Source organism: Meles meles, chromosome X (genome assembly GCF_922984935.1).
Source record: "Meles meles chromosome X, mMelMel3.1 paternal haplotype, whole genome shotgun sequence".
NCBI lineage: Eukaryota > Metazoa > Chordata > Mammalia > Carnivora > Mustelidae > Meles > Meles meles.
In genome coordinates this window covers 27,810,601-27,832,762 of record NC_060087.1, presented here as the reverse complement: position 1 = coordinate 27,832,762, position 22,162 = coordinate 27,810,601, and the positions used below count along the sequence as shown (strand labels likewise).

The window sequence follows — 22,162 nt, the reverse complement described above, 5'->3', positions numbered from 1 at the left end:
TCGATAAGAAGATGGCAAGATGGGAAGCAGAACCCAGTTAAGAAATAGCCTCAGTAACAAAGACAGGATAGGAGAAGGAGTTGGTGGCAAGGAGAATGGAGAGAAGTGGACATACTTGAAAGAGCTATCTCATGTGAAACTGTGAGGATACATTTATTGATAAACTCTGGGAGGAAGAGACAGGAAAGAACCAAGGATGCCTCAGATAATTAGCTTAAGAGACTAGGAGCTGGCAGAGACATCCATGGAGGCTGACAGAGAAGCTGCCTTGGGAGGGAAGATGATGATATGTGTGAAGAGAAAAACCTAGTTATGAATGAAAGCCAGAAAACTGAGGCCATTCAATTTTCATTACATCTTCTACCACATGGCAATGGCTTTATTACAGCCTTTGCTAATAAATTATGTGACTCTGCCTCTGACAGATGAAGATCCAAAATATGCTTAGTGTTTTTATAAATCAGTTCCAGCACCTGCAATGAAAGCATTCAACAAAAATCCAGAAATTCAGGGATTCAGTTAGTCAATTGGACTAGTAAAGTCAGATTGGAGGGAAGCCTGGGTGGCTTAGTCGATTAAGCCACTGCCTTTGGCTCAGGTCATGATCCCAGGGTCCTGGGATTGTGTCCTGCACTGGGCTCTTTGCTCAGCGGGGAGCCTACTTCTCTCTCTGCCTCTGCCTTCCACTCTGCCTGCTTGTGCACTCTCTCTCTCTCTCTCTGATAAATAAATAAAATCTTTAAAAAATAAATTCAGATTGGAGAACAGAGTTCAATCTGGCACCCCCCCCAAAAGATTATTCTAGTATTATATTTTAAATCTATGACCTGAGTTTGATGGGAAAAATAATTATGACAGGCCTGGGATTCTAGGTAGAGTCTCTTCAGATTTAGCTGTTTTGCTTTATCTCCTACTTCACTTATTTATTTTTTTCACTTTTTGGTTGTCCTGGGCATATTCTGACCACAGTCTTGCTTCAGGACCTTTGTATTTTTTTTCTTTTGCTTAGAGTGCTCTCCCCCCATTATTTGAATGGCTTTCTCTCTCACCTCTTTTATTATCTAATTTTATTCAAGCTGCTACTTAAAAAGAAGGTCTGCATTTCAGTAGCTCAGCAATGCAAATGTCTCACTCATGCCAAATTCACAGAGTTGTTTCTGATCAACAAAGAGCTCCTCTCCAAATTACGAATCAAAGACCCATGCTACATTGATTCTGTGGCACTGACATTTTTGACATGTGGCCGTAGAAAGAGGAGCAATAAGGAATATCACATGTGTAGGGATTAAGTTATAAACCAGGGCTGGAATCAGTGACCCTCACTTTTGTTCACATTCCCTTGGCTAGAATTTCATTATTGCCATACCTAATGGCAATGGAAGATGGGAAATGACTTTGTGCTGAAGAGAAAGAGATCAAATTTTTTGATGAACAGATTGCCATTCTCTACCATGATGATTTTATTCAAATAACCCTTCACAATGAAGATTTCTCCGATTGATATAAAATTGCAAACCCACCCTCCAGATCTACTCAGTATTCCATTTTTTCCTAGCTTCAATTTTTTTCTGTGTAGCATCTAACACTATGTCGCAATCTACATGTTTCAGTTTATCTTGTGTATTGTGTGTCTCCCCCTAATAGAATATAAGCTCTATGAGGGCAAAAACTTGCCTACCTCCATTGCCATATCAGCAGCCACTAATAGATCTTCAATAAATGTTTGTTGCATTGTAATCCTACATCTACTTTACCTAGAATTAGTGTAATCTGGTGGCACTTTTACTCATAGATTGACATTTTGACTCTAATTGTGCTTCCCCCATAAAATGTGCCAAGGAAATTTGTCAGAAGAGAGAAGTAGAGCTGTCAACTGGTTCATGAAAAAGCTCAATTTCAAATAGTCCTTCTGAGTACTCATGCATGCTTTATAAATACTTTTATGTATGTAAGTGTGTTGGCTTAAGGAAAATTCTGAGATAGGATAACAGCTCAGTTTCCAAATTTACCCTTTTTTAAACTCTGTATTTTCTCTACGACTTGTTGAATGCTATTAGTAAAGCAGTAGACAAAAACTGGTGTTGCTGCAAGCAAATTTAATCCGTATAACCAACCATGCAATGTTAAATGTCCCAATTTTAGCATGAAGAAACTGAGGCCTCTGAGGTTAAGCAACTTCTCCAAGTTCGTGCGCTCAAATAATAACTTGCAAGGCCTCGATTTGGTTTTCTTTTCCTTTCAGTAGCTCATCAATAAGCTTCATGATACCCCTTCTCATTTTCATAATTTTTTTCCTTACTATTGAAAAGTAAAAGCCTGAACAACTTTGATATGTTATTTCTCTCAGGAGCACTTCACTTTAATGAAGCACAAGCTATAGAAAAAAATGAATAAATGTCTAATTGTATAACTCTAGTAGGAACCAGGTACAAAAAACATGTTGATTTAAAAATAGTTAATGCTTTAGTTCTGATTCTGACAGTCTCCTATAGAGTGTATGACCTGGGGAAGGCTAAATATGTTTTTGGTTTTTTTGTTTGTTTGTTTGTTTGTTTTTGTTTTTTAAAGATTTTATTTATTTATTTGAGACAGAGAGCATGAGAGAAAGAGAGTATAAGCAGGGGGAGTGGGAGAGGGAGAAACAGGCTCCTCACTGAGCAGGAAGCCCGACATGGGGCTTGATCCCAGAACCCTGGGATCACGACCTGAGCCAAAGGCAGCTGCTTAACTGACTGAGCCACCCCGGGCACTCAATGTGTTTTTTTATTTTGTTTTTGTTTTTACCTTAAGAGGGACCCTACATTTGAATCCTTTTGAAGTTTCTCATGTTTTGAAGTTTACCTTAAGAGAGACCTTACATTTGAATCCTTTTGAAGTTTCTCATTTATATTGATCAGAACAAAAAACTACTATCTGGGAAATTTGTATTAATTTCATCTCAATTAATGATGATTTTGGTTGTCTGCAGAAGTCACTTGATAGAGGAAAGAAATGGGAAAAATGTAATTAACAGAAGTCATGATTAGCTTTGTTGGTATCACATCACAGCTGAAAGAGTTGTATGTCATTGTAAACAAGGTCTGTAAAGATTTTTTATAAGCAACTCAGTAAGTGGTTACATTGTGTACCTCACGGACATGTGGCACAACAAAGAGAAAAACTGTCTTTACATAACATAGAACTGTATGCTGTTAAGTGTGCTTATGGCTTGGAGTAAACTTTCCAGTAGAATCTTAAACATGGACTCAGCAGTGCCATACATCAGGCCATGTGGGTAGAAGTGAAGATAACTCTGTCTCGAAAACTGAATTATGTGACTCAAAAAGTGAATCCACCAGAGAACAATTCCAACGTAGAACGTGAATGTGAGGAATGTATACACAACTACTGTATAAACTGTGAATGGGAAAATGTGATCTTTCTAATGTAATACGTAATTTTAAATTAGTATGTGCAATCAAATTAATTAAGCAGTATAGATGAGCTGGGATTGATTCTACATTTTCCAAAATTTATGTGTTACAGTTAATCAAAACCTTAGATACTTCTTATTTGGAAAATGGTAGAGATAATTACCTTATATTTGGGTATATACAGTATGTACATCTCCCCAGGGCTTCACTTTCTTGATTGGCAATTTTACAAAAGCAATACAAGGGATGTATTGAGTATTTAAAAAGATTCAAATGTGAAAGTATCTAGCGCTTGGCCTGAAACACTTGGTAGATCCTCCCCTTCTAAAACCATGCCATGCATTTTGGCAGTCTTCCTCTTACCCTAACAGCAGCCCCACAGAACATGTTCATTAAGAGTTAATGTTAAATTCATTGAATTTAGCAGCACATCCATAATTCTTCCTTTCTGATTATGCAACTATCTCCCCATCATAATATGTGCTGCCTTCAATTGCATTAAGAACATTTATAATGTAAATGGCAACAGAGCCAATATTTCAAACAGAAGCCATTCTTTTAAAAAAAATAGCTAAATGTATTGAAATGCCTCTAAAAGTAAAATATTTAGCACTTAATTGCAGATGGGTAATGTTAAATATCCCATTCATTATTATTACTACCACATGCCTGAATAAATCCTACCATAAGCATTAACCGAGTAGGTAAACAAAGAAATAACACTTCATGTGATGAATGCCAATATAAAGCACGTTTAAACTGTTCTGTCAAGAGACAAGCCTGGAAATGCTAACTGTGTTCCTTTGCTTTTCTGCAATCATCTGAATATATAAATTCAAATTGCAGCTTTTAAAACTTCAAATCGAGTCTTTTGAAATTTCAGAAAACACATGCGCTTGAAAAAGCAGATTATAACAAGGTCCCGGTGGGATTTTGGCACCATCTTTTTTATATTTCAAAGTACAAAAAACAAACTTAGGCAAGAAATGACTACCAAATGTTTCCATATTTAAAGGGTGCTGTACTTTTTAAAAGAATTAAATCATCAGAAAAGTTTTCCACAAACATTGTGTGAAGAGAAAGATTATGGCAAATAGCTTAGCCAAAACTTCTGCTTTTTAAACGAAGATTTATTCTTTCTGGGAGTACTTACGAATTTTCTAGATTAGTATACAGTTAGTATCCATAAAATCATATGCAAGTCACTGCCTTTCAAACTGATGCTGAAAGTTAATTAGAAAACATACTTAGTTATTTATAATACATGGATGAGTTACAGACACACTCCAAATGCACTGTAAATATAGAAAATTTAACAGATTTATACTGGAAAGACAGTCTTCACAAAAATATTTTGATTTGATGGAATCCCTATCAAAATCCCCAATGAGATTTATTCTGTAATTTGACCAAATGATATTCGTATTACATAAATAGGTAATACTCATATCACATAAAAAGGTAAGAGAGGAGGTTAACCTACCAGAAATTAAGCCTACTTTAAAGATGCAGTGCTTGAAGTAGTGCATTACTATCAAAAAATCTATAGTAGATCAGTAAATAGGACCTCATTACACCTAAAACACAAAATGAGGAAATCACCACAAATCAATAGAGAATAGATTGTGCTGGGGAAAAATATCAACTTCTCAAAGACTCTTCAAGGTTAGAAGCTTAGCTATATAAATTTAAGATGGATTAAGTTTTTATTCTTTTTAAATGAAAGCATAATGATCCAGAATAATATAAAGGTGAATATATTTAAACAACAGTAGGATGTTCACAATTTTCAGAATAGTAGCAATGAAAGAAATCACAAAGAAAGTGATAACATTTTATTTAGAAACAAAATATAAATATAAAAAAGGTAAAAGGGAAACAAGAAAAATATTCTCAGTTTTTTTTTTAATTTTTATTTTTTATTGAGGTAGATAACATAAAAAGAGCTTTTGCAAACAAAACAGGAAAAATGGGCAACAGACATAGCAGACAACTGATAGTAGAAACAAATGACAAATACACACAAATAAACAAATTTTTTCAACTTTTCTGTTAATAAAAAATGGAAAACAATCCATGACAAACTTTTTTTTCTATCAAGCATATAAATCATAATGAGCTGTAGTGGAAAATGTGTGTTGAGACAGGTGTTTTTATAACTGCTGGTAGAAGTGTGTGAGTATTCTTATTACCAGCATTGCAAAGAAATTTAGCAATGTGTATCAAAATCATTAGCGTTCTTATTGTGTACTTTTCTTCCTCATTCGAAGAAAATTAGAAGAAAGGTAAGCCAAATGCATAAACAAATGTATTTCTGTAGTTACTTATTATAATGAAAAAAGGGACCAAACCAAATGTCTAATAAGAAAAGAATGGTGAAATATGGTGTACCTACATATAGGTTATTACTCAGATTATAAAAATCAATTTTTTTAAAAGATTTTTTTTTAATTTTATTTATTTATTTGATAGAGAGAGAGATCACAAGTAGGAAGAGAGGCAGGCAGAGAGGCAGGCAGAGAGAGAGGAGGAAGCAGGCTCTCTGCGGAGCAGAGAGCCCGATGCCGGGCTCGATCCCAGGACCCTGAGATCATGACCTGAGCCGAAGGCAGTGGCTTAATCCACTGAGCCACCCAGGTGCCCCTAAAAATCAATTTTTTAAAGAATAGTTAATGACCTAAGAAAATACAGTAGACTATTAAATTTGGAAAATAAGTACACAATGTTTATAGAGTTTGATGGCAATTAAATATATAAATCTTAATTAAAAAAAGGATAAATACATTTTCCCTCTTTTTCTTAGCTGAATATTCCTGAAAGAAAAATATATGCAAGTAATTAATTTGAGACAGGTTTGAAGTGAGGTTGAGGATACTTTTGCTTCTACAATTTTATTCTAGGTTTGAGGTGCTTTTTGTTTGTTTGTTTGTTTGCTGTTACTCTCTTTTGTTCTTCAAGCTTTTGTTTGCTAGGTTTTGGATTTTTTCTCTCCCTGTTATGGTCAATTTCTAGATGAAGGCAGAGAAAAGCTTTTACCCATCTGTCTAGGTTTTATAAATGTAATCTGATTAAGCAAAGTTTTAGTTAACTAAAATGAGTGAAAAATAATGTTAGGAATAAGGTTGTTCTTGAGTATTTGGGACACTGCAAGATGATGTAGCCAAATACCAAAGGAGACAAAGATTTGTGAAGGGAGGGAGGGAGGGAGGAAGGATGGATGGAAGGAAGAAATGGAGGGAAGGAGGGAGGAAAGGAGAGAGGGTGAAGGAAGGAGAGAAAAGAAAAAGGAAAAATGATGAGGTAGACTGACACACACACCCTTGAAACCTAGACACAGTATTTGAACCATCTTAGAACTTTTTTTTTAAAGATTTTTTTTTATTTTGACAGAGAGCAATCACAAGTAAGCAAGGAGGCAGGCAGGGGAAGCTGAGCAGAGAGTCCGATGCGGAGCTCGATCCCAGGACCCCGAGATCATGACCTGAACCGAAGGCAGAGGCTTAACCAACTGAGCCACCCAGGCGCCCCCATCTTAGAACTTTTAAACAAATAAAGGATGTCTATAATGGAATTTTTCCTCTGAGAATTGCTTCTCAGTCCAGAGTTTGTAGAAAAATGGTTCTATTCCACATTCTAAAACAAGCTGTCAGCAACTGACACCAGCCACTTCCCCATAAAGTTTACTAAGAAGGACAACAGTACTGTTTACGCCCAGTGATTTCAACCTCCTCTGTACCCCATGTCCCAGTCCATGTCAGAGGACTGGATGGGATGGGATAGTTTTGTAGGGAGTGCAGTTTGTCTCTTGAGGTTCAGCTTCCTCCCTTCTCCCCTTTCATTCCTGTAAAGTCAAAGGTAGGGGCTTCAGGATCATTAGTGAAAACAAGAATGTGGACTGCAAGAAGGGAGAGCCATGTTCTTTTTCAGCTGAGTGTTGAAATGAAGAACTCCTTCACAGGCCCCTGTAGCTTTCGGAGGGGCCAGAAGAATACTCAAGGCATTCCTTTGGCTTTCCACATCAAAGAAGGGAAAGTAGAGGAGGAGCAGGAGCCGCAAGTTACCCATACATTAAAAAAAATCAATGAATAACTGTGAAATGGACTTTTTCTTTAATTTATCAATTTAAACAAGCAAGAGGGAGAATTGCTAATCATTAATGTGAAAATGAAGAAAGAATGGACATCAGAAGATGCCAAATACGAAGAGTAAATGATTAGTGCAAGTTAGTTTCCCATATTGTATCCACCAATTTATTGCAGAGGACTCTGAAATCTATATTTCCAGCTCTTTAAGTTCCAAATCTCTTGTTTTTTCTACTAGTAATTTCCCCCAAATATCTGATGCAATTCACTGTACTCTTCACTGGAGTAAATACTGTCTCCTCAGCTAGATAAGGTGGAAGCTCTCATAGACCAGATGTAATGGTCAGGAGAAGTGCACAGACCCAGATGACCCAGGACCGAATGTTGGATTGACTACTTAATAGCTGTATGACCTTGGGCAAAATACTAAGCTGCATTTTCTTTCAACTGCAAATAAGGAAAGATGAGTACCATCTCATACTAGTAATGTGGGTTCTTGATACTTGATTCGGTGGCTACCACCTAGTTACTGCTCAACAATCACTAGCCACTAATACCAGTCTGTCTCCTTTTATCCCCAGGTCCTGTTGAATTTCCTCCTACATTTTTCTTATATTCTACCTTACCCTTTTCCTCCCTTAGGTCTTGATGACTTGAACCTTCATTACTTTATGCCTGTCCTTTTATGAGAGTCTCATACTTGATTCCTCAGTCTCTTGCCATACCACCTGTGCCCACATCCACTTTCCACAGGATAGCCAGAGGGAGCTTAGATAAAATCTTGCCCTTCTCAAAACCTTTAAGTCGTTCATCACCTACAGATTAAAACAAAATGTTATAGGTACTTCATACCCCAGCAGCTAGCCACCTCACCAGCTTTATTTCTTGACCCTTCCTGTATAAATCTTGAACACTTTGCTAACCTGTAATGTCAACGTTAGGCATTGATGTCCACATGCTTACTTTTCACATACAAGAGGGTCCAAAATATTTGTCATTGGCAAAAACTCATGCAATCAAACATTAATTCCCATGGAAAGTAATGCCAAATCTTTATTGACTCTATTAATGGAAAATAAGCTAAAGCATCAGGCAGATAATGCCGATAATAATATCCATTCATAATTATAAGCTAAAGATAACAGTAAACTGTCATTGTATTATGAATTTTTTTAAAAAATCCTGAACTGACCAGCAACTTGGTAGCAGTCAAAGAACCTAAATAGCTATATCAGCACTGGGAAACTTTGCTACTGAACTAAATTTCATCTGTTCTAAACTGCACATTTCATCACATTAAAATCACTGAAACCAGAGTGGGTTTCACAATCTCTGCTGGCCAGGCCACATGTGGTTTGGAAGAAAATCTGAGAAATAGTGGTGGAGCCCTCTTAAGAAATCATTTCTGATAGGGTATGGGTAAAGACAGAGGTCAGTTACTCTGAAGGGAAAAGTGATACAGGAGAGGCAAGTTCTAAATACAAGAAAGTCTTAGGACTACCTCATCAATTTATCACTTATATTTTACTTCTCATGCGTATGCAAGAGGAATATATGACAAAAATATAAAAGAATCTAAAAGAACAACTTCTTAATTGAAGAAAGCCTTTAAACGATAAACATCATTGTTTCATCAGCACCACGCCTTTTCTGATTCCCGCCTGGCAGAATTAAGGATGGTTTTATATGACCTGCAACTGAAGGTGTCTTTAGTTTGGTGAAATATTGTCATACACATTTTCAAGTAAATTAAACCATGTTTCAGAATCAGTATTACAAAGAATAGGAAAGATTCTTTTTTTAAGTTTTTATTTAAATTCCAATTAGTTAACATACAATGTAATATTAGTATCAGGTGTACAGTATAGTGATTCAACACTTCCATACATCACCAGGTGCTCATCTTGACAGGTGTACTTTTTAGTTCCCATCACCTATTGGTATTACAATGAATAGGAAGGATTCTTTAAAAGTAGGAATGCATGTAAAATGGAAAATGATGATGGCAGAATTCATTCATTAATGCAAAATTTACTGATTTAGCATCTGTTTTGTGCCAGGTGTTGTTCCAGGAGCAAAGGCTACGGCAATAAATAAAAATCTTTGCTGTCAGGAAACTTCATTTCATGTGTGTAAGATAGACGTTATATAAAATAACCAAACTATAGCTTTGTTACATTTAGGAACTAGAAAGATTAAAAACAGGGAGAAAGAATAGAAATTTGGGAGGAGAAGTGTAATTTTTGGTAGGGTCATCAGGGAAGACCTGCGGAAGATGAAGGAGACAGCCATACTTGATATTTGAGGGAAGGACATTGTCTGCAGAAACACACAGCAAGTACAGAGATTTAGAAGTGGGGACCCATGTAGTATATTTGGGGATCACAGCAAGGAAGCAGAGTAGATGGAAGTGAGGTCAAAGAAGTAAGAAGATTGGGGATCAGCAGATATCGTAGATCAGTGGTGGTTGATCGAAAAATAAGGTAAGCCACATATGTAATTGAGATTTGTGTCATCATATCTTTTTTTTAAAAGTAGGAACAGATTAAAGGAATATATTTCACTTAACCTAATATATTAAAAATATTACTTCAACCTGTACATCCCATAGAAAGTATTAATGGAAAAAAGAAAGTGTTAATGAGATGTTTTCCATTCTCTTTTAAAATAGTTTTATTATTTTACAGCAGTTTGTAGGTTCTCAACAAACTTGAGTAGAAGGTACAAAGAATATTTTTTGAACTAAGTCTCTGAAATCTGGTGTATATTGTACACTTAACGCACATCTAAATTCCCCTTTAGCATTTCAGGTTCTCGGTAGCTACATGGGAAGGTATCTACCATATCTATCACAGATCTAGACCCTCACAGAACACTGTAATGACTTTGGCTTTGCTGTGAATACATTGGGAAGCAATAGAAGAGTTTTGACTGCAACAGTAATGTAATATGACTTGGGTTTTCATAGGATCCCAGAATATGACTTGAGTTTTTATAGAGTCTGCCTTGTTGAGAATAGACAGAAAAGAGAATGTCTCCTCACATGCCCTAGAACAGACTTTGGACAAACTGTAATCAAAGAGCGAAACTGAATATAGACAAGGATAAATTCAATAAGTGGACCCAGTTTGGGGAAAGAATGTAATAGTAGTTCTCTCAACACTCTGTCTTTGATCAGGCTATAAATGAGACAGGCTGTGTCTTTTTCTTACACATGGGAATCACTTGTTTCCTCTCATGCAGATCATCAAGGCATGGCACACAATGTTTCTGTCTTGAATCCTAATGCCCAATAGCCTTGCTGGAAGTTAGTAAGTCCTTAATAAATATTTGTTAAATTGAAAACAAAAAAACGACTAAATGTCCCCAAAATGGAAACAACCCAAATGGCCACCAGTAGAGATACATATTTAAACAGTTCAGTACTCTACAGCCAGGAGATGAAACAAATTAGGCTATATACCACATGGTTGATTATTATAAATATTATGTTGAATGAAAGAGACAAGATACAGAAGAGTAGATAGCATATCATTCCCTATACTTAATGTTCAATATAGCCAACATAATCGAAGATGACAGGATACTGGTTATACTTGGAGGTAGTAACTGTAAGGGACAAGAGGGGCCTCTGGGCTTCTGATAACGTTCTATTTTTCTGGTCGTTTGTACACTTTCTAAAAATATCTTGAGCTATACAGCAGTCATAGGTGTACTGTCATGTATCTGTATTTATATATATATATATATATATATATGTAATGTATATATGGGAAATTACACTTATATATATGTATGTGTGTGCATATGTGTGTGTATTCAATTAAAAGCTTACATCTAGGGGCGCCTGGGTGGCTCAGTGAGTTAAAGCCTCTGCCTTCGGCTCAGGTCATGATCCCAGGGTCCTGGGATCAAGCCCCACATCGGGCTCTCTGCTCCGCGGGGAGCCTGCTTCCTCCTCTCTCTCTGCCTGCCTCTCTGCCTAGTTGTGATTTCTCTCTGTCAAATAAATTAAAAAATATATTTAAAAAAAGAATAAATTTATGGCTAATTGAAAAACATACAGTATATATGTTTTTATAATTAAAAAGTTCCACTAGTACAACATATGTGCAGTATTTTAACTCAGTTTTCCTCAAAAAAGACTGTGAATCATAATTTGGAAAACATTTTAACATGTAGAAACTTAGTGTTCTTTTTATTCCCTTGTTTTTACTTTTACCCTACAATTTCCCAGAAAGGTGTATTTTATTTAAGCATTTTAGAGCAGGCAACCTCACATTATATACTTGTTCTAGTGCAGTGGCTCTCACCCTGGGGCAGTTTTGCTCCCAAGGGGATATTTGGTAGTGCCTTAAGACATTTTTACTTGTCACAGTTGGGGGGGAAATTGTACTGGCATCTAATGGGGAAAGGCCAGGGATACTGCTAAGCCTCCTCCAAGGCAGAGGACAGCCCCTCACAACTAAAAATTATCCAACCCAAAATGTTAGTAACGCTGAGGTGGAAAATCACTGCTCTCATTTAAAAACATTATGTTGGAATTTTTTTTTTTAAATATTTTATTTATTTGACACAGAAAGAGAGAGAGATCACAAGTAGAGCAGCAGACAGAGAGAGAGGGGGAAGCAGGCTCCCTGCAGAGCAGAGAGCCTGATGTGGGGCTCGATCCCAGGACCCTGAAATCATGACCTGAGCCGAAGGCAGCAGCTTAACCCACTGAGCCACCCAGGTGCCCCAACATTATATACTTGTTCTAGTGCAGTGGCTCTCACCCTGGGGCAGTTTTGCTCCCAAGGGGATATTTGGTAGTGCCTTAAGACATTTTTACTTGTCACAGTTGGGGGGGAAATTGTACTGGCATCTAATGGGGAAAGGCCAGGGATACTGCTAAGCCTCCTCCAAGGCAGAGGACAGCCCCTCACAACTAAAAATTATCCAACCCAAAATGTTAGTAACGCTGAGGTGGAAAAACACTGCTCTCATTTAAAAACATTATATTGGAATTTTTTTTTAATTTTATTTATTTATTCAACAGAGAAAGAGAGAGATCACAAGTAGGCAGAGAAGCAGGCAGAGAGAGAGAGAGAAGGAAGCAGGCTCCCTGCTGTGCAGAGAGCCCGCTGTGGGTCTCGATCCCAGGACCCTGAGATCAGGACCTGAGCCGAAGGCATTGGCTTTAACCCACTGAGCCACCCAGGCGCCCCTGGAATTTTTTTTTAAATTATAAGTTTTTTCTTTAGCAGTTTTAACCTCTTACATTTAAGAGGTTCTGGAGATACTGAGGTTTCTTTGTGCAAAGTAAATGAATTTTCTTTAAAGGTTGCATATTGTTAACATCTTTTAAATTGCTTATTTTCTTGAAAGTGTTACCACCTTTTTTTTTTGTTTCTGAGTTTTCTTTTAAAAAAATAAGAAAGAAAAGTTTGAGAAATATGTTGTTTATAACAGTTATATTCTTATTTCTCCAGGCTAGAAGAACAGAAGAATATCTTGTCAGAATTTCAAAGAGATGTAAATGAATTTGTTTTATGGTTGCAAGAAGCGGATAGCATTGCTAGTATTCCACTTGAACCTGGAAATGAGCAGCAGCTAAAAGAAAAACTTGAACAAGTCAAGGTAATTTTGTTTTTTTGTTTCTTTTTTTTTTTTTTTTTAAACCCCAGGACCTACTTGTATAAAGAGTATATGAATTGGGGAGGGTATATGCTATGGTGAGTGCTGTGAAGTATGTAAATCGAGCGATTCACAGACCTGTACCCCTGGGACTAAGAATACATTATATGTTTATAAAAAATTAAAATAATATGAAATAAAATAAAAGAGTATATGAATCTATTTTTAAGGTATTTAATCATTGATTTCCTGCCCATCAGGTTATTGATAGCTCCTCACTAGATTTCCTCAAAACTTTATATTGTTTAAACCCAGAGTTTCCCAGAAAGTATATATTTTGTAAAAAGTGTGTGTGTGTGTGTGTGTGTGTGTGTGTGACAGCATTTTGAAAACTAATTTGAAATTGATCTCAGACATATTAGAGAATTTTACAACTCCAAATTATTTCAAAAACTGGAGGGAAATTTTAGAAATGAATCCCATTTCTTAGGAAGGATCTTAACTGCCAAATCAATCGCACTATTTCAGCCTCTAATTAGAGGTGTCGGATTTGCCTAAAAGTGTTTGTTTGTCTAGGTGTGGTTGGAGGTTTGTGGTGTTGAATCACATTCTATACTGGCTGAATAGACATCGAGACTATTCAAGAGGCTTTTCATGCCTTCCTATTGTGATGTCTGCTTATTACTGATTACCTCACCTGGCTGACTGACATGCACTAATTTTGTAGTTAGATTAACTTTCCTGGTTTTAGTTTTAGGAAAGAGACTTATTTGGATCTGTTTTACTATAATTCTTGAAGTGAAGGTGAAAAGAAAGAGGAAATTAACATTTAATCGTCTTCTGTTATGTGCTAAGTATTAGATGTACTTATATCTGCTATTTGTTTAATCTCCATATAAAACTTTCAAAATGGTTGCTGTTATCCTCATTTTACAAGGTCATATAATCAAAGGAAATGGAATTGCTCCTTTATCAATGATTCAGTTGGTTTGTACACGCAAATTAGACTCCAATGTCAACCACTTATTTCTGTGAGACAAGAAATTTGTACCCGAACAGAGGATAGAATATAAAAATAAAATTAATGCTTAGTTCAGTAAACAAATATTGAGCACCTACTCTCTGTCAGATATGGCAAAACAAAAACAAAAACAAAAAACTACCAAGTTTTGGATCTTTGGTTCGTTTGAAGATGGGTATATCATAGAAGAATGAACTCAGTGTGTTCTTGAAAATCAATCTTTCCTAAATGTACTGAGTATTATATATAGCAATGTAATTGATACATCATTTAAGAGATATGTTTAGTGCTATTTGCTTATTAATAAATGTGCATTGATTTTCATTTTTCCTTAAACAATCTAGATCAGCACTGTCCAACAGAACTTTCTGTGATGACGGTAATGCTCTCTATTGTCTATTGCAGTAGTCACAAGCTGTAGATGCCTTTTGAGTACTTGAAAAATAGTGTGACCAGGGAACTGACTTTTATGCGTTATTGAAATTTAATTAATTTCAATTTAAGTAGCCTCATGTGGCTAGTGACACTATAATTAGACACTGTAGCTCTAGATGACACAAATAAATAAAGGACAGTTATTAACAACCATGGTGGTTTGTAGGTCTTGGGAAAGGGCCTTTATAATGGAAGACTGAATGAATAAAAGAAATTCAGGGTTGTGGGGGAATCAAAATTAAGGGATCTTGAATGAAATTGCCCAAGTTGGAATCACAGCTCCTTTGCTTGCAACTTTTGTGTCCTTGGAGCTGGTACTTAACCTCTCTGTCAGGATTTAATCTCTCTGTCTCAGCTTCCTTCTGAAAAAGAAGAAGATAATAGGATCTACCTCATAGAATTATATTATCTCAGTTGATTTTTATATGATATGTGATGAGGTTAACCCAGCACCTGGTACCTGGTATGGTCTCAATGGTAGTTAGCTCTCAATATGATAATGCAGTTTTTTACTCTGTAGTAATTTATAGCATGGTTGCTTACTACCTGAGAGGATGATGAATTTACCCAGATTGCTCTGTTTCTGACAGAGATGTGTTTTCAAACTCTTAACAATGCTTGGGGTGTAATTTTGGAGCTCATGATACCAGGAGATACTTTCTTCCTTAGAAAGAATTTCCAAGAGATTAGATATTCTGATCCTTTCTATGACAGGTTTATCTCCTTGGGAGGGGGTGCTCCAGTCCATCAATTCTGCACTCTGTAGGAAGTGGTTGGTATTTGAGGCAGCAGTCGGCCTTCAGTCAAATTGCTTCATTTTGATAGACTAATTAATAGAGACAAAGACAAGATAGTTGGAATTGTGCTGTAATTCATTATAAATGTTGTTGCATTTGTCTATTTCAGTTACTAGCAGAAGAGTTGCCCCTGCGCCAGGGAATTCTAAAACAATTAAATGAAACTGGAGGAACAGTGCTTGTAAGTGCTCCCATAAGCCCAGAAGAGCAAGATAAACTTAAAAATAAGCTCAAGCAGACAAATCTTCAGTGGATAAAGGTTAGACATTAGCCATCTCTGCTATCATATGTGTTATATGTTGCCAGTGTTTGTATTTGTTTTGTTTCATGGGTGTTTTATTGCTGGGGTTGGGGGAGGGGAACAGGTATGTGGATTGGTGTGTATTTTAACCTGACCATTTGATTTGGCTCCATGATTCGCTATGGATGGAAAGAATAATGGTGGATGGCAATACATTAATGACCAACAGCCAAAATATAAACCATTGTTACTTTGCTTGAGTTATGCTAAAGAATTAGACTGCAAAACAGTTGAAGGAATTCAGCATTCAGGTGTGTAATGACAGTATTTAACCAAGATAGAAGCAGTCCACTTCAACAAGTATTATAAATCAAAATTACTTATCCTTACTCATAGTACAGACTTAATCAGTGATTGATGTGAAAGGTGTTTTGTATTTGTTTGTTCATTTGTTCACTTAGTTACTTAGTCATCTAACTTGTGAGTCTTTGTCTTTCTACCTTGGACACTTCATAAATGTAATAATTTTAAATATCAAATTAATACATACTTATTCTTTAAAACCAGTGGCATATATGAATTTATCATGAAAATAACATCAGTCCATCAAAAAGCAATTCTTTTCCCACTGTACTCCTGTGGCAACTTTGTTGTAAATCTCATGAACATACATATAAATCTGCTCCTACACTCTCTAGTCTCTTCCTTTTGACTGTTTCTGTCCTTCAAGTGTTACCACACTAGCTTAATAAGAATCATTTTTAATAGATTTACTGAGACATAATTTATATACCATACAGTGCACCCATTTAAAAGTGTATAATTCAATGATTTGGGTGTATTTATTTTTGTTTATACTGTGGTATAAAGGATATAACATAAAATTTGTCATTTTCGTGATTTCTAAGTGTACAATTCAGTGTCATATATTACATTCACAATGGGCAACCATGACCATTACCTATGTATGAAACATTTTCATTCCTCCAGACAGAAATTCTGTAATTATCAAGCGGTAACTCCACATCCTGCTACGCACCCACACAATCTCTAATCTACTCTTTCTCTATGATTTTGCCTGTTCTAGAAGTTCATAAAAGTAGACTGATAGTCTGTCTGTCCGTTTGTGTGTAAATTATTTCACTTAGCATAAAGTTTTCAAGGTTCATCCACAATCTAGCAGGTATCAGAACTCCATTCCTTTTTTTAACTGAGTAACATTCCATTGTATGCATAGATGCAATTGTTTTGTCTAAGTTTTGGGGATCTGCTAATCTAAACCCTCCAACTTCGTTCTTCTTAGTCCAGATTGTCTTTGTTAGTTTTGGTTTATTGCTTTAGCAAATATATTTTAGAACCGACTTGCCAATTTTCACTGAAGTCTGACAGGGTAATGTTTGAAATTGTGTTGAATTTGTAGATCAGTTAACATCTTTACACTAGTGAGTCCCCTAAATCTGTGAAAATGATACATCCCTTCATTTATTTTGGTCTTCTTGAATGCTTTTACCACCGTATTTTGCAGTGTTCAGTCCAGAGGACCTGCACATTTTTTATTAGATTTCATCCCTGATATTTGACATTTTGATCCTATTTAATAAATGGAATTCATTTTGAATTTTATTTTCTCTTTGTTGTCGGTATATAAAAATATAGTAGATTTTTGTGTATTATGCAGATATTCATTGTCCTTGCTAAATTCACTTATTAATATTAATAGTTTTCAGAATCTTTTGCATTTTTTATGTGCACAGTTGTGTCATCAAACAGAGATAGTTTCTCTCTTTTCAGTGCTTTGAATTTTATTTTATTTTTTTGCATAGACTAGAACTTCCAATACAATGTTTAATAGAAGGGGCAATAATGAGAAACCTTGGCTCATTTCCTGTCTCAGATGGAAAGCTTTCAATAATTTATCATTAAATATTATGTTTGTCATAGGACATTTTATAGCTTCTTTTAATCAAATTAAGGAATTTCTCCTTATTCCCAGTTCATGTTTTTATGATGAACAGTTATTGAATATATTCAAATGTTTTTTCTGTATTTATTGAGCCTATGATTTTTCTCCTTTGTGTGAATGCAATAAACTACAGCCACTGGTTCTGAATGTGAAACTACTCTGGGATTCCTGAAAGAAATCATACTGGTCATGAAGTCTTGTACTTCTTATAGATTGCTAGATTCATTTTCTAATATGTTGTTTAGAATTTTTATATTGTTGTTCATGACAGAAAGTCATCTGTAATTTTTTTTATAGTATCTTTCTCAAGTGTTGATAGCAATGTTAGACTAGTCATAAAAAGAAGTTGAAAAGTACTCTCTTTTTTTTTCTGGAAGAAATTGTTCCAGATTGGTATTATTTCTTTTCAAGATGTTTCAGAGAATTCAATTGTAAATCTATCTGGAGATGAAGTTATTTTTTTGTGGGAAAGTTTTTGATGATTGATTCAATTTCTTTAATAGATACCGGGGATGGTGAGATTTTTCATTTCTTTGAGTATAAGCTTTTGTAAGTTGTGTCTGTCAAAGAATTTTTCTATTTCCCTGTCATTTTCTCTTTTGGGGTTGTAGACTTAATTCATAGAGCCAATGACCTTCTGTATATTTATGTATAAGAATAAGAAATAGACTGTGGGTGCATCTTGTTGGCTGGGATATTTTGCTCTGTGTGCTAAAGCAGAGAATTGACCCTCTTGCTAGAAGATATCTTCAAATTCTGTACTGCAGTGGGCTTTATTCTGAGATGCCCACAATGACTGCTGAGATTTATTCCAGATACCAACTTTAATTTCTTTAGATAAGAACTGCACACTTCTTATTTGTCTTGATTCATATTTATTTTTGCTTATAGGTAAATGTTAAGGGAACACCATTCATTGTGGTAGTTTTGAACTAGGGCCAAAGTTCCATCTACAAACTTTACGTACCCAAATTTTAACTCACTTCCTAGCCCCTCATGGGGCTCCCTCTAGTCTCCAGATTATGCCAAGGTCAGATCTCCCTACACCTAAGGCTATTTCTCCCTTACTTTATATGTATTCATGTAGTTCTACTCATTTGGAAGGTTTTGACCTTCCAAAAATGTTTTAAAACCTCATATCCATTTAATACCACAGTCCTACTCCCTTACTGAGCATATTTAATACCTGTTAATTTTGTTCCATCCAGAATATAAAGCGAACTGTAATCCTTTAAACCAGGGACAAGTTCATGCCAAAAAGATATTGCTGAACTATAATTTTCACGTCATACAAAGTGCCTTATTTTAAAAATGTCACAGTTACTTCCTGAGAAAAATTTCTGTATATAGGTGATGGGAAAGAATAGTAGAGACTTCACTGTCGGGGTGGTGTCCAATGTGGTGGCATGGGAAGATCCTAAACTCACCTTCTGCCATGGACACAGTGAATATACAACTACATATAAAATAGTTCCCTCTGAAAAACACCTGAAAACTAGCTGAAGGATTCCTCCACAACAAAGGATAACAGTGCCACATCAGGACAGGTAAGAGACTCAGAGACACTGTCTAGCATGGCAGCCGACAATTAGGATGGACTTCACAGAACAGGAACTTCTACCTGAGGAGAAAGAGGTTCATTCAAGCACCTTAACCCATGAGACCTACACTGGATAGATGAGCTACCAAAACATCTAGCTTTGAAAAACAATGGGTCTTACATCCAGGAGTACCGAAAGGGCTGTAGGGAACTGAGATACTGTTCTTAAAGGGCTCATACATAGACTCACTTGCCCCAAGACTCAGCATAATAGCAACAGTTTGAAAAATGTTTAGACTATGAAATAGACCCATTTGCTTATCAAGAATCAGCTAGAGGGGCATGGATTGGCTTGGAATCTCTCCCAGATTTAAGTGCTGGTGGGTGCCACTTTCGCACTCTCCCTTTCTAGCACAGGCAGGCTTGAGTTCCCAACAACTTTGACTACCCTGCTAGAGCCAGAAGGGTATCCTGCTACCCTACCAAAGCCATGGGCAACACATGGTTCCTGCACTCTCCCACTGCCTTGCCAAATCCAGAAGGTGTGCCTCATCCCTCTGCTTTCCTGCTACCTTGCTAAAGTCACCAGGTATACACTGGTCACACAGGGAATGCTCCTTGATTGCCTAACTTTGGTGGCCAGGAAGGGTTACATTCCTGAGTCCCTTGGGATTGTAACAATCAGCGAGATTGGTTTTTTCATCAGGCTCTCATCCCCAAGGCACAGTACAGACAGCAGACAGAAATACACCTTAGTCTTTCTTTAGGAAAGATTATTTTCCTAGAGCTTCAGCCTGAGGGACAGGCTCCAGGTTTGCCACAGATGTAGAAGCTACAGATGGGCTTTTAGGGAAGGTAGGTCAGGGGACACCATCTGTATCCTTTCTCACAATCTCACTGTGCCTCACCAGTACATCTCAGAAATGACTTGATATACTTATCTGGTGCCTTTTTTTTTTTTGACAGTCACCCAGGGGACACTTCTGGATCTCCTGATCTGGATGACATCAGGGTTCATAATTGTGGCCCCTTAGAACAGTGTATATTTGCATACTTTAAAACCTGCATCCTGAGAGTCTGGCTTCCAATCAGCCTAAAACTAAGAGCTGACTGAGATTCCTTTCATGGGAACAGTAACAGGTCTTGGCACATTCTTAATAACTGCAACCAATCAATAATAAATCAGGCTGCTTAGACAATTGTGGAGATTCAAGAAACAATCAAGAGCTAGATCAAAGTTGAATGACAAGATTCATCTCCTACACAAGGTCATCCCTTCAAGACTGAGAGGGGTAGCCATTTCTCCTAATACCAAAAATAAATAAATAAATAAATAAAAATAAAAAGCCATATAACATGAGGAAATAGAAGAATATGTTCCAAAGGAAAGAACAAGATAAAACCTCAGGGAAATTAAATGAAATGGAATTAAGTAATTTACCTGTTGAAGAGTTTAAAGGAGTAGTGATAAATTTGCTCATCAAACTTGAAAGGGTGGATGAATGTAGTGAGAGCTTCCACAAAGAGATATAAGGAAGTACCAAACAGAAGTCACAGAGCTGAAGAATACAAAAACAGAACTGAAAAACACACTAGAGGCATTCAATAGCAGACAAGACAAAACAGAAGAAAAAATGAGTGAGCTAGTATACAGTGCAGTGGAACTCACCCAAGCACAGTGGCATATAGGAAAAAAATCTTAAGAAGTTAATATAACTTAAGAAACCTTGGAAGAGTATCAAGTAGAATAACATTCACATTACAGGGGTTCAGAAAAAGAGAGAAGGGGGCAGAAAAATTATTTTAAGAAATAATGGCAGAAAACTAACCTAACCTGAAGGAGGATATAAACATCCAGATCCAGGAATCCCAGAGAGTTACAAATAAAATGACTTAAAAATACTCACAATAAGACACATTATAATTAAAATGTCAAAAGTAAAGATAAAGACAGAACCTTAAAAGCAATAAGGAAAAAAAATGTGTTATGTACAAGGCAACTCCCCTAAGAATCTCAGCAGATTTTCAGCAGAAACTTTGCAGACCAAAAAAAAGCGGGGGGGGGGGGGGACATATTCAAAATGCTGAGAGGAAAAAACTTCCAACCAAGAATACCTTACCTGGCAATGTCATCATGGAGAATTGAAGGAGAAATAAAGAGCTTTCCAGATAAGCAGAAACTAAAGGAGTTCATCACCATTAAACTGGCCTTATAAGAAAAGACTTCTTTAACATGAAAAGAAAGGACACCAATTAGTAACAAGAAAACATAAAAGTACAAATCTCACTGGTAAATGTAAATATATAGGAAAGGTACTAGAATAATCACTCATAAAGCTAGCATGAGACAAATAAAGACAAGTATTGCATGATTTCACTTGTAAGTGTAATCTGAAAACACTAACAAAACAAAACCCATGGGAAGAAAACAAGGAGGAGAGATGTCCCCAAATATTCCATATCTCAGTATGTCTTGGCATCACAAAAGGAACACAAAAATTGTAATTGTAGGAAATGTGAAGAGAACTATTTTAAACTATGAAACAGGGGCACCTGGGTGGCTCATTCAGTTAAACATCTGCCTTCATATCAGGTCATGATCTCAGGGTCCTGGGATCGAGCCCTGCATCAGGCTCCCTCCCCTGCAGAGTCTGCTTCTTCCTTTCCCTCTCCCATTCCCTCCCACTCATGATCTCTCTCTCTCAAATAAATAAATAAATAAAATCTTTATAACAAATCTGTGAAACATGTAATAGCAGCTTTATATGACATGGGTCAAGGTTTTATCTGTTCCACAGCAGAATATGAAGTCAAAAATTCTTTTAAGATTTTTATTTATTTATTCAACAGAGAGAGACACAGTAAGAGGGAACACAAGCAGGGGGAGTGGGAGAGGGAGAAGCAGGCTTCCTGCAGAGCAGGGAGCCCAATGTGGGACTTGATCCCAGAACCCTGGGATCATGACCTGAACCGAAGGCAGCTGCTTAACGACTAAGCCACCCAGGTGCCCCTAAAGTAAAAAAATTTTTTTATGATACAAAATTAAAGCTATGA

At 36.4% G+C, this 22,162-nt stretch overlaps 1 protein-coding gene across 9 annotated transcripts in view; it reads left to right on the top strand.

Moving 5' to 3' along the window:
* DMD (dystrophin) overlaps positions 1-22,162 on the top strand; it is a 2,324,635-nt gene that overhangs the window by 1,522,086 nt on the left and 780,387 nt on the right. For all 9 annotated transcript variants that reach the window (XM_045994540.1, XM_045994546.1, XM_045994545.1 and 6 more), the window contains 2 exons: positions 12,967-13,114; positions 15,474-15,623. In XM_045994540.1, the coding sequence (XP_045850496.1) occupies positions 12,967-13,114; positions 15,474-15,623 (298 nt within the window). The remainder of the gene's footprint in view (positions 1-12,966; positions 13,115-15,473; positions 15,624-22,162) is intronic.